Source organism: Helianthus annuus, chromosome 11 (assembly GCF_002127325.2).
Source record: "Helianthus annuus cultivar XRQ/B chromosome 11, HanXRQr2.0-SUNRISE, whole genome shotgun sequence".
NCBI classification, from domain to species: domain Eukaryota; kingdom Viridiplantae; phylum Streptophyta; class Magnoliopsida; order Asterales; family Asteraceae; genus Helianthus; species Helianthus annuus.
In genome coordinates, this window is record NC_035443.2 from 8,552,246 (window position 1) to 8,566,411 (window position 14,166).

The following is a 14,166-nucleotide window of genomic DNA, read 5'->3' on the forward strand; positions in this document are numbered from 1 at the left end:
CCTCCGACAATGAAGACTTGAAAGGACATCAGAATTTTTAGAACTCGAAGACAATGAAGACTTGAAAGGACATCAGAATTTTTAGAACTCGAAGACAAAAGACCATCGAAGTTCGAGACAAAGCTACAGCCAAGCGGGAGTTTGTTGGTGCACTTGTGTCTGTACTTTGTCTGTATTCGGTCACGATGTAAACGATGTCCTTGTTATTGTTGTAAGTTGACCAAGTCAACCATCCTCCGGTTTGACTTGGACAACAGTTTGTAAAATGTTGAAAGATGTTCTGTATCGAAGGATAGCTAATCGAAGGATATTGTAGATCCTTCGATGACATCGAAAGATAGGCTACGAATGATACTGTTAGACTTCGAAGGATGTGCAATCCTTCGAAGTATTTGTGGATCATTCGACAGCTTTGTCATCGATAGATGATCCTTCGATCATCTATCGGATCTTTCGGACCAGACATCAGAGGCTGGGTATATATATACCCATGCAGTGTGTTGAGAACAGAGATTCACACAGACACTTTCGAGAGAGCTTGAGAGCATTCTGTCCGAAAACACACACACATACTTGAGAGTTTGCAAGTTAGATTTGTAAACATTGTGCTTGTAACCGAAACCTTCATACGTATTAATACAGTGGTGTTAATCGGTGAACCTGGTGTGTTTGTGTTTATGCTTGTTTCATCCCGGTTTGCTTGCTAGCTTGGATTCCGCACTTGCTAGTGGGTTAGTATAACAAGGTTTAGGTTCGTCATCCTCCGGAAAGGGACCTACAGCGTTAATTATATGGTGGCGGTGGGAATATTGAATTCACCACGTGTTATACGGGATTATAACGGGACCGCCCCGTATTGCACATAGATCCTCACCAACAATCATCTAAAAAGAAAGGGTACGAATCTTATCGATAATGCAAGAGATTGTTCATCGGTATAGTTTTCTCATTAAACTTGCGAATTTTTTTTAAAATGTTCCTAGTTTTTTTTTCCATCGCTAACGGAATGTGTTAGGAAATTTTTAGATAAAACGCTATTTTTTTAAAGGTTCCAAGTTATTTTGGGTTTTCCGTCGCTAACAAAATGTGTCAGTCCCGGAAATCCCTCGGTAATTATCGAAGGAATGGAAATCCCTCGGTAATTATCGAAGGAATGGAGAGTCACTTATACTCATTTGTTTGGTAATTGTCAAAGGAATGGATAGTCAGTTATGCTCATTTGTTTGATAGTGTAAGTTGCATTAACTAAGAAATATACAAAAATTAAAATGATATTAAATGCTTCAACAAGATTAAAGCTTTTCTGTTTTGAGTTGTGATATTTTTCTACTAAATTCTTCGGAGATTCTGTAGTTTGATGAATTAGTTTTTAGTCATCAAAGCATAAAACTAGACGGTCTTTTTATCTAGTTTTTATTTCCAGATTTCTATGTTATCATGGTCTCTTTTTTTTATCAGATCTCTACAGTTAGATCTTCATATATGTAATATGTAGCAACTTCAACTATGACGTTCTTGATTTCAAACTTCTTGTCAAAATTTGAGAAAAGCCGGTATGTCTTGACACCCGTTTGGTACAATGCTTGATAACAATTAAATTGGAAATAAAGCCTCAGTTTATAGAGTTCACTATAAGCATTTAAAAACGGTATACATTTATTACACATCCAACAAGAAAGGAATCATGTATTGCTTGCCTTTGTAGAACAAAGAACCTACAATAATCTAACACATACATGTTGGATTTCCATATATTCTATCAACTCATTGCTGCTCCTACATCCCCTGCAGCATCTGATGTTTTTTCCTTAGCAGCCTCATAGGTTTCCTTGGCTTGCTCCTTCATCGAGCCCGCCGCATCATATGCATTCCCTGCAGCATCTGATGCTTTGCCTTTAGCCGCCTCATAAGTTTCCTTGGCCTGCTCCTTCATCACAGCCGAAGAGTCGTCGACCTTGGCTTTGGTCGCATCTGCAGCAGCCCCATAAGTTTCCTTAGCCTGCTCCTTCATCGAGTCCATCGAAATCGAAGAGTCATCAACCTTCGCCTTAGCCGCATCATACGCATTCCCTGCAGCATCTGATGCTTTTCCTTTAGCAGCCTCATAAGAGTCTTCAGCCTTAGCTTTAGTTGCACCTAATGTATCAGAAGCTTGGTCTTTTCCTTGAGACATTGCATTGTTAAAAGAATCTTTAGCTTCGCCAGCCTTCTCTTGTGCTTTATTTTTACCATCCGCCATCGCTCCGTCCATCGTCGCTTTGAGTTCAGAACCTTTATCCGTAGCCATTCGTATTTTTTGATCCGCTTTATCGTATACGTCAGATGCCTTATCACTTGCTGTTTCTTTGGCATTTTGGGCCGCATCTGACCCTAAGCGCTTTGCTTTATCAGCCCCGTCGGTCACAGAATCATATGCGTAATTCCCTTTCTCTTCAGCTGTTTCTTCAACCACCCCAGCGAAAGCTTGAGCTTTTTTCATGGCTTCATGTGCTAGTTCAGTGATGTATGCATACGCGACATTTGCTTTCGCGTTGCCATCTTCTTTCGCATCACCAGCCATGCCAATGGCTTGACCTGCCTTCTCTGATGCCATGCTTCCCACCTCGCCTGTCTTCTCAGAAACATACTTAGAAGATTCTGCAACAAAATAGGCATAATTACATTATGTGCATATATAATCAGAGCGTGCCAAATTCATTGTGGATGTGCTTCCTGATGCAGCTTCACAACAATCACACATTGAGCATGCCGCTTCCATGAAACGACGAAATACATGTACACATTGGGCGCAGGAAGTAAGCAAGAAAAAGTGCTCTAGGAAAGTGCTATATACGTTTTAGCAAAACATTTATATATAAAACGAATAACAAAAGTTCATTATTGTATCAAACGTTTTTTCAAGCATTACGTTTATATATAAAACAAAATAACAAAAGTTCATTATTATATCATAAGTTTTTTCAAGCATTACAAATGAATCTCTATCTATACCAAATAACAAAATCATTAATTTCGATAGCAATAACCTACATTGTCAAAGTTACCTACACATAGACTTAAATGAATTGAAACAAAAGTACATATATAACCAACAGACTTGGTTACAAAAAATTATAATATATCCAACAATATAAATGTAAACCAAAATATATTTTACGAACACCGATTTTTTACGCCTAAATAGCGCATTTGCAAGGATTAGAACCCACGCCATTTTTTCTAACCTATACTAAACAACCAAATCATTAATTTCGATAGCAATAGCCTACATTGTCAAAGTTACCTACATATAGACTCAAATGATTTGAAATAAAAGTACATAACCAACGGACTTGATTAAACTAAATTATAATAAAAACAACAATATAGACATAAACCAAAATATATTTTAGGAACAACAACTTTTTACATCTAAATTGAGCATTTGCAACCACTTAGTCATGGGTGAAAACCAAATTATTTGATAAAAAAAAAAATGGTTAATTTTTTTGGATTTATGATTCATTTCTTCACTCTACTCCACCCGTCCTAATATTCGATCCCTATCATTTGAGTAATCGGTCCCTCATTAAGGCGTCTAAAGATCATGGCCGGCCCTGAGGGTGGGCGGGGAGGACCACCGATATTTTGAGAGGCATGTTTTTTATGAAAAAAAAACCCGATAGGTAGATGTAAAATATTTTTTAATTGGGTACAATCATAGAAACACCAACATAGGCCCCCTTACAAAACTATTCTTATGGTTTAGATTAGTTATTAACCCCTTTGGCATTAGGTTTAGACCTTTAGTAAGCCCAATACCCAATTTCGTTAGGGCCTACGGGCACATATTTTTCGAGCTCGAACAGGTTCGGGCCGGCCCTGCTAAAGATATACACAAACATGAACATTTATAAATACATGTAACATAATTACCAGAAGCAGCAGAATTCAATGCAGATGTGCTCTTTGATGCAGCATCACCAGCTTTATCCACAGCACTATGAGCACTTCCTTTACCCAGACCCCTAAACATTTCCAAACAATAAATCACAGCATTTAACCTCAACAAACATAATCTAACATATCCAACATAAATGATTACAAACACAACGAAACAAAGCTTACGAGGTGACTTTAGTAACAGCCCAATCTGCCCATGTACCACTCTTATCCTTGGCCTCATTCAAAGCACCTTCTGTTGTCACCTTCACATTCTCTGCAACATCACCCACCTTTTCTTTTACATTCTCGACGCCTTTTTCAGCTTCGTTGGCACTCCGGCAAACCGTCGCGATTGCGGTTAGCATTAACAACATAATAACCACTGATTTACCCATTTTTACACGGTTTTGGTGTGTACAAAATAATGATTTGAAGAACTGAAGATTGAAGATTGGAGGAAACAAAAGTTTGGCGATATTGAAAGTATAATGTAAGAGATTTGGGTGGAAGTAGGGTTAATGGAAGATGTTGCGGTTAAAGCGGTGTACCGACAACATTTGGCTACGTGGTGACGTTCGGTTGTTTTTGTGTTTCTGGTTGTGCTATCTTCCCGCCACGTTTGTCTCTCACACGTTGCTTATTATATTATACGAGTTAACGTTGACCCGCGCGTTGCGGCGGGACTGGTAAACCAAACACAAATTAAAAGTTAACACGTTAAAAAGAATAACTAAGTCGAAAGGATGACATTAGTTCGTTATGGTACAGATGCTCGTTTCAACAAAGAAAACCCAAATGTCAGAAAAAGAAATTAAATTGATCCATCGAAATCCATAAAAATAAATGCGGCTTTGGTTGTTTCAAATACATAGATGATAATCATATTTAAACATACACAACAAATATTCATCTATCTCGTGGAGTTATTCTTGCATAATATATAACAAATTGCAACTTTTATATTTTTCTCTTTATTTTGAAGATCAATAATTAGTTTAAGGGGCTGTTTGGTAGCCTCTTAATGACCATTCAGATGCTACCTCTTAATGGTTTAAAACCTCTGAATGAATAAGATGTAACCTCAAGTCTGAATGGTTAAGAGGTAACCTCTGAATGGTAAATCATCACATGTCATATTCTTCTACCTTCTCATTGGTAAAATTCTTAATGGTTTCATTAAGAGGTAGCCTCTTAATGACCATTTAGAGGCTACCAAACAGCTCCTAACTTTTTATTATTAGGAGAGATCTTAGACCACGTCTGGGCATTTTAAGATAAACATTGTATATGTTAAGTCAATTTAAAGCAAAAATGGTATGCCAATTTTCATACATATGTCAGTTTATTTTTTCTGGAATGATATATTATATGTTTGGTGTATCAAAAGTCGTAGTAAAGACGAAGGTTTGGCTAGTCAAAAGATAGGCAACATGGGTGAAGTTTTTAAAGGGCGAGAGGGGGCGGCCGACCCCCTGAACTTTTCGCTCAGTAGTCGAGAGTATGTAGTTTTCATATAGAAATTTTTGGGAATATACGTTTTCGACCTTCGGTTTTATAGAAATTTTTGGGTTTAGTGACTTCCCCCTATTAATAATTAAAGATTTTTCTAACGTCAACCAACACAATAAAATTATGAAATAATCATCCCTTCATCTAAAAGATAAAAAACCTGTATAGTGCTTGGGTTATACAATGACGATGTTTCTTTTATAATAGATCACATATATTATGTACAATGTTTGGGAGATGTATAACAGTGGGCGACTAAGTACCGAACAGTAAACACACCAAATCTATACAACCCAAATACAATCACTCAAAAACAAATTTCACAGTTTCTTCTACACACTCACACATAAACCAAGAAACGGAGAAGCTAGCATCACGCTACCACAACCACGTGTAGCCGCAGCCACAACAACACCACCATCAAACCGTCGCTACCACATCACCAACGATCCGCCGTCTGAACAGCACCACCACTTAACCACAACCACCACAGCAATTCACCGCTACTATTGCCGTTCAATTTTATATATCCTAAAATCTTTATCAACCATAACCACCATAACCGTCACCCCCGACGATCTCTCTCCATTTCTCCTTAATCGCCATGGCCGGTAAATTTGTAACCGCCATGGCTGTAGATTTTAACGATGGCGTCGGTTAGTTGATGTAAGTGTCCGATGTTGGATCGAGTGGGCGGCGGTGGTTCGTGGCCAGCGGACATGTTTTCCGGTGATAATCGTTTCTCCGCCGTTTTCTTCGTCTGGGTTTCATCACCGTCTAGGATTTATTGTTCTTGGGGAGTTTCGGTGCATTGTATCAATATGAATTGGTGTGTATGGTGAATTTACTTCGTATGCCTTTTCATTTACCCTGATGGGATGATTTGTATGGATGTTATATTCATTGCATGGCAGTGCGTCGTTTTGTTAAAATAATCAAACGGATGTTAACTTTTCAAACGGTGCGTCTTTTCATTTGTTTCGGTCGTGTCTTAAGTTACTTTAAAATAATCAAACGGTGGGGATGTTAACTTTTCAAACGGTGTGTCTGTTCATTTGTCTCGGTCGTGTCTTAAGTTGGTTTTTGTATAAGTACGAGTTGACGCAAACCCGCGCATTGCAGCGGGATATTGATTCCGGCGAGGTTGATGGTGATGATGGTACGGATTCCGGCGAAGATGATACCACGCAAAAAGCAAATGTCACTAATTCGTTTGTTAGTACATAATCTAGTATGTACCGGTTGGTTCGTTACGATACCAGAAATTGTTTTTTTTTTTGGAAAGGTAAATACAAACCACGTGGTGATGATATATATGTATATCCAAAAGATAATAACGGGTAAAATTGTTTACATATAATCAACTAAAATATTAAGTTCAATATGTAAATAAAATACTAAATTCAGACTTCTGAAAATTATATATATAGTTAAATAATAAAACTTAGTTAAGTATTTAGTTGCCAATGATCTCTAGATCAAGTGGTGGAAGACTTGCATTTCTCTTGAGAGATGCAGGTTCGACTCTCACTTGGTGCAGAGTGAGGCACTGGTGGGCAATGATAGGAGACCCAGGGAAACCTGGGTTGGATCCTTGAGCCAAATGGGTTTTACCGGTAATTTCATCGTCGTGCCAACGGGGGGGTGGGTTACCGGGTTTTCTCCGAAATTGGTGGTGGACTCATGTTACTCTTGGAGTACTCCGTTTGTTCAGTGGGTGCCCGAAGAGTGCTCGAGATTGATTCTGTTGGCCGTTCAAAAAAAATTAAGTATTTAGTTAACTAATAAAATAAATTTAAAGCAAGCAAACTAAAACGAAAGGAAACCACCATTGGAAACCATATTCTGTTGGGTGGATTTTGCAATATATATTTTTCTCTTATTGAGCAATTTTTTATGTCGTTTCAAAGAAATAAAGAGTTTCTTGAATCTGCTAACCGCCACCACCATAACACAAACAACAAATAACGAATTTCAAAAATAATCCTCTGATTAAGCGTTTTCATTTCCAGACCTGCAATTATCGATGTGTCTTTACTACGTTTCCTTCGTCATTGTCGTCGACTACCGCTGCTTATAACCTCCGGCGCACCACCGCTAGCAACACCTTATCCCTGTTATCCAGTTGTCCAACCCCTTCCGCATCCTCCGCCCCGTCACACTCATGTATGTGTTGGAGATGCTCGATGGCATGTGGAACGGCTTGGTGGTGGTTGGCAGCGGCATCAAACGATGGTTTGGGGATTATCGGTAAGATTCTATTGTTTGACTCTGCAATTATGTTCGGACGACTCAATTCAAAAAAGATGACTTCAGAATCCACATACACTTTCCATTTGGCTTGGATTTAATCATGAATCAATTAACTTCAAACCAATAAAAAAGAACGCTTACGTATGGTGGTGAAATTGTGGAATGTGAATGACGGTTGCCGAAGCGGGTGTAATTAAAGGGGTGCCTGCCGACATGTATATATTCATTTTAATCGGCGCGTCAGTTGTGTGTATATGTTATGTGTCGGTTTGTTTCAGTTGTGAATGAAGAGGTGTATGTTAGATTGGATTGTGAATGAATTGGTGCCTATAATTCGTGCATGTTAAACTGTGACTGAATCGGTGCCTTGTATGGATTGTATGGACACGTCGATTACAATGGTGGTGGTGTACCAAGTTACTTTTTGTATTGTTATATAATATAATTATAGATATAGAATAGTATAAATATAAACATAAATATAAATTAGTTAAATAAACATACCACAGCTAGTACTATACTTCTATGGAAAAAGTGGAATGATAAGGTGGTAGGGATGGTTATCACTCACCAATCATTTAACACTTACAACATCCAATCAAATTTCATTATGTTATCAATCATTATTCCATCACTCACAGCCTTTTTTAATGGAAATGCACATCACTCACAACGCCCAATAATAAACCCTCATACCCCCTCACATCATTCCATTTATCACGCGTCAAATATATAATGGGATCCATTGTTCACGCGTTAAATTTGCTAGGTGGCGGTGGTTTGTTTGATTCTTCCACGCGTGAATTAATTCTATAACATGCAAAAAAGCCACTGCCCCGGGTGGCCTAAGTGATGAATTTTATAATAGGCTTGATTGCACGCTCTAGGAATTACATCTGTCAAATAAAGACTTATACGTAGCGTATAGAAGTACAGAATTTTCAATGAACTCAGCACAAAAATTCAGGATACATATATGTCACGTACAGACCTGTACGTGACGTATATAATGTTGCATATCATGCACGTTTGCAGCGGAATTATGAAAAGTGTTTGCAGCGGAATCATGTGAGGCCATTTGATTGAGATTAATACACAACAGATAATTAAGTAAACAATGGACAATCTTATGTGAAGGAATTGTCTTGGTACCGGTAAAAGGTTCCCGGCAAACCAAATATATACATATTACAGAAACGGTTATGTTGGCAGTTAAGATTGGCGGGAATAACCGTCATGTTTTGTGTCCTCTTACTAACCGACATACCCGTCCATGTAAAACGTTTCATAACACACATATGTCTAATAGGTTCTAAGTATAAATACAGATAATAATAATAATAATAATAATAATTATGTTTATAACACTAATATATAAGTCATCAGCATTTAGACTTTAGACTGGTGAATTTTGTGTTTTTGTGTTAAAAACTCATGTCCGGTTCGAACATTATATCGTTTAAGAAATATTATATTGTTTATTATTTGAACAACTCTGGTACGGTTCGAATATATTTTATTCGTATTTTCTAACTCTCGTTTAAACAACTATGCAGTTTCAACCTTATATCGTTTAAAAATACTAAATCATTAATAATTTGTTTGATAAAGTCCGGTCGGCAAGGTTCGAATATTATATATTTTTTAACTCCCGTCCAGTTCGACATTATACCGTTTCAATATTATCATTTCAACATTAAATTTTCGTTTCAAATATTATATCGTTTCGATGTTTACAGTTTGAAAATTATATTGTTTCAGTTTTATCGTTTCAAAATATTACATCGTTTCAATTTTATTGTTTAAAAAATAATAAATTATTATGAGATATTATGTAATACAAACAAACATCATGTAAACCAATAACATAAATATGACTGAATACGATATATATATATATATATATATATATAGCAAAAGTTTGTACATACATAACAAAAGATAAAATATAAGTGAAAACTAAATACAAAAACAAGAACAAGCTCGTCTATCACTGCGGATCTTATTGTTGCTCATGCGGTTCCTGCTATTGGTGCTGATGTCGTCCTTCAGACGGACGAAACAGTCGGGGAGGTAACCCATCACGTTGTCATCCCTCCTGCGCCTCCTCAACCAACCACTACAGTGAATAAGACACCGTGTCAACCATCTCACTAAGCCTATCAACATCGACCCGTAACTACTAATACAACGTTGCTCCCGAGACAGGACCTGGAACAACGTGCTATGGAAAATGAGGTACCTTTGGCGGTGGTCGCGTCTGTGGCAGCTCTACAATGTCCATATCGGTGGCATGCTCCTGTACACCCCCGGGCAGGGCTGGCGGATAGACCGGCTCAAAGTGTGCCGGCAACTGAACCGGCACATGGATGTCTTTGTCCTTATTGCGAAACCGCTTTCCTAGGGCGGGAAACTTCTTAATTTTTTTCATCCCCAGCCTCTTCGGCTCTTTCTCCGGTAGTACTGCGGGTCACCGTCCATGTGATAGCCAACGTACGGGCTATCACAGTGACATAGGCGCCGCCGTACAACTTTTCATGCTCTTACCGATGATGTGGGGAGGTGAAGCACTGCGCCAATCCGTGTGTGAGAGCGCACGGCCTCTTGTACAAAAGGCAGTAAAAGAAAAATAAATCTCTGCCCGTACACCACTCTCTACTCTTCCCACAAGCAGTGGAAGAGCCGATCAGCCTGTGTAGATACCTGTACAAAGTGTCATTAATAAAAATTTAATTATAAATAATATTAACATTAACAATGATAATAAAAGTACATGCGAAACAGATCAATAATAGCTTAAACCCTCCCCTTGGACAACGTGTGGTCCCAAGTGTCCTTTTCTGCAACCACATCCTAAAACCCTAGAAGCATCGGTTTATCAACCACTACCATTCCTTGTTTACACGTATGTTTGTTAGTTAAATGTTATATATTAAAATAATAATAATAATAATAATAATAATAATAATAATTAACAATACAAATTTTAATAATAAACGTTCATGTGTATAAAGATCTGTAGCGATCTCATCCTCCTGGTATAAGCCACAGCAGACTGCAAACTCTGCAAACGTCATAGCACGTTGCACACCGGCAAGGTAGAAAGAAACCTCAGCAGGAGGCGGTGCGCCTGGTCCTGTGCCTCTGCATGTTGGTCGGCCCTAGTAGGATGAATCTAGAATGACGATAAAAACTCGACGAGAATCTCTCTATAGCTCGGCATATACGATAACTCAAAAAGGCGGTCCCACGGCGAATCGGAACTGTAGGTCCGTTTGCAGATCGCCGGACAACTACGAGATCTTGTTTCGAATACCGTAACGAGTGCGGAATCCACGTTACGATACAAACCGAGCGAGGGAGTGAACAATACACAAAAATATTAACGATTAACAGTTACGTGTATTGATTTCGACAAAGTTTAGTTACAGAAAGATACAATATGAAATACAACTAAACTCTCGGTTCTCTCTCTCTCTCTCTCTCACTGGCTCTCTATTGTTTTCTGTCTCAGTTGCTGTTTATATAGGCCAGGGTCGACAAAACCTTAGTCGGCGAAACCTTAGTCGACGAAAGCTTCAAAGTCGACGAAACTCTCAAGGTTTCGTCGACCTGCATGTTGAATTATGGGTTTCGGCCCAAATACAAGTTGATTGGCCCATGTGATAATGGTTTCGGCCCATGTGAGTGGCCCAAAAACCATTCTTATACGTACAGAATTCTCAACATGCATATTGTAAAGTTTAGTCAACTTGTGACATCATCATGACATCATCATGATGATGTCATGATGATGTGTCATCGGAAATAGGTTCGCGGCTCTCCGTGCTTCGCGTGTCGAACTCTGGGGCGCACAACGGAGGAATGTCGTTGCGTCGGGCTTGAGCCAAGCCTAACCGAGTCGAACTGAACCGAATCGAACCGAGTCGAGTCGCGTCCACATAAAGTGTACCAACAAGCTCCCCCTTGGACGCTACTCGTGATGGTTCGTCTTCCATGTCTTCCATGTCGGAGGATCTTCAAAGTCTTCATGTGTCGTAAGCAGGAAGTGTATCAACAAACTCCCCTTTTCATTTAGGAAGTGTGTTAACAAACTCCCCCTAACATAAGCTCTACCTTGAGTTATGCTTGTGAATCTTTTGATCTTCAATGCTTTAGATCCTTGTGGTGTTGATGAGTGATTAACTGCAACCCGATCATCTTGATCTTTTGATTGCATCAACGCCGTGTCGTCACTTTACGGCTTGTCATCTGACACGTTCTCTTCGCCTTTAGCTGATTCTGATGTCATATCTGCACATACAGGAAAGCTAAACACGCAATGAGAACAACCGCTTGAAATATAGACAGATTAAACAAACGACACATATGAGATCAAATCTCAATCAAACACCGACCGACGACAATTTGAAAGTTTAGAAAATGTTCAGTTTTAATCCTTTAACTTTCAAAATATGTCAACTTCGACCATTTATGAAGATGCATTTGTTTTCCGGCTTACAATCAGGATTTCGGGTAGGATAGACTCGAGTTCCAACATCAGTCAATCAAAAATAAACTAGAAGCAAAATCTTTTTGGCTTTTATAAAGTTTATATTAAAACACACTTAAAATCTTTTTGGTATTTTCATTTTTCAAATGTAAAGACGAAAAGCAATAAACAAATATATACAAAGATGCAGAAACTGACAGCAGTAAATAAATATTTACAGACATTCTTTTTGCAAGTTTCGGGGGTAAGAGAATCATATCAGTGTACGGTCACACCAAAACGCTCTTTTTGTTCAATCAGTTAACATTTAGATAAGCATCCTATAACAATTATCGGTATTGTTGTCCACATAAGCTCAACTTATCAGATGTAATCATGTTTAGGGGATACGTTAAGGTATGAATCATACTTACAGACCGGTGTTCATCCACACACGACACATTCCCGTATCAAGGTATGCACGAGAGTTCATCTTACCGGTGAGTATACCGATTATCATCTGTTTGACCGTATAAAAGAATGTGAGATACTCACTTATTTTTTTATTGAAAACAAGCCCTATGTGATAGAATTACTTATTGATGAGGAACTTGATTTTCGTATGCATGAGGGCACAGGAGCAAGTTCGTGAATAGGTCAGTACATCGTACAGCAGAGAGACGAACTTGACTCCCGGATAAATGTGATATTTTATCACTTATTTGTTTGGACATGTGATTGTTGATCACTTATTGAGGTCGTATGCAATATGTACACGCATGTATAGTATCATGGAAAATCTAGACTTCGTCTCCGTTTTGTATCGGTAAAAGATACAACCATGATACCCAGATGATAATCAGCATAAAGACCGAATATCCCAGAACCTTGGCAATCTCTTAAACGAAATTTCGGTACTAAGACCATATGCCAGTGAATGGTTCCCACACAGTCTTCAGTCGATTTAAGTTTATATCACCCTACACACTTTAAAATGATTGTGAGCCTACCGATACATCTTATATAGAGCTGCATATCGTTTTTCATTTTAAGTTCAGTTTAAAGATGTTTCAACAGACCACTGATGTACTATCATTTTCTCTTTTTCTCGCCAGGAAACTTATTTTTGTTTTTCTATTGTTTTTGTGTTTTTGAAATTTTTCGATGTTTTTGGATTTTTAAAATTTGGATTTACTCCCCCTAAAATCAACAAACTATGATAAATTTTAAGAACACAAAGATATTTACAAAAACGATTTCCCGATGTCGGATTAACTCATGTTTTACCTTAATGTCGTTTACCAAAATTAAATTTTTGTCAGAAATGATTTATCGAATTTTGGAAAAATCAGTTGGCACGTTGGTAATCGGTGTGGACCATGACAACATTGACGAGTTTCATAGTGAAACAATCACGTGTGAGGTGATATTCGAGATCAACGTGTCAGGTCAAAGAGTGTTGTACGAGATGATAATAATTCATAAAGCAGCTTAAATATCGACAAAGATAGGAGAGATTAGAAGTTCAAAACCGTATCCTGCAACTGATTCGTGCATTGCCAAGAAATCTGAGTGGTCTCCTAAGCTGGTATCCACCAGGTGTGGATTTCAAAGTCGATTTTGTAGCTACTGAGAAATCTCTTCACAGCAACAAGATCATAAACCTTTGGGTCCGGCTGGTCTTCCATATTGCACCAGCGAAGGTCTTTATCTTTCTCTTGAGAAGTAGTGTGCGGTTGTTCAATCCAAGCCAAGGCATCCGCACACCCGGTTGGTTTGTTCAACAAACACATTTTCTTCAATCACACCGCGAAGAAATGTACACTGCACGTTCATCTTGTTGATTTTGAACTTCAGACGTGTTGCAGGTGCGTACATTTTGATTGAATCTATCCTGGGGACCCGATCAAAGCCTTTAACAATCAAACTTTGGAATGATTTTCATTTTGTCGAAGCTTTCAATTTCTTTCATCAGACATTTCTTCTTTTCTTTTTCTCTCTCCATCAAA

At 38.3% G+C, this 14,166-nt stretch overlaps 1 protein-coding gene across 1 annotated transcript; it reads right to left on the bottom strand.

Moving 5' to 3' along the window:
• Positions 1-1,666: 1,666 nt before the first annotated feature.
• LOC110880049 (protein DR_1172) lies at positions 1,667-4,550 on the bottom strand. Its single transcript, XM_022128607.2, has 3 exons — positions 4,108-4,550; positions 3,916-4,007; positions 1,667-2,637 (listed from the first exon to the last, which is right to left on the bottom strand). The coding sequence occupies exons 1-3, from the start codon at positions 4,317-4,319 to the stop codon at positions 1,760-1,762; spliced, it is 1,182 nt and encodes a 393-aa protein (XP_021984299.1). The 5' UTR covers positions 4,320-4,550; the 3' UTR covers positions 1,667-1,759.
• Between the last annotated feature and the right edge of the window lie 9,616 nt (positions 4,551-14,166).

What these genes read in the sequence shown, in the direction of transcription:
- LOC110880049 (XM_022128607.2), bottom strand. Translation starts at nt 4,319, where the DNA reads ATGGGTAAATCAGTGGTTATTATGTTGTTAATGCTAACCGCAATCGCG. An exon ending in GCTGTTACTAAAGTCACCTC is followed by an intron (nt 4,008 to 4,107) that starts GTAAGCTTTGTT and finishes GGAAATGTTTAG; the next exon opens with GGGTCTGGGTAAAGGAAGTG. An exon ending in ATTGAATTCTGCTGCTTCTG is followed by an intron (nt 2,638 to 3,915) that starts GTAATTATGTTA and finishes ATTTTGTTGCAG; the next exon opens with AATCTTCTAAGTATGTTTCT.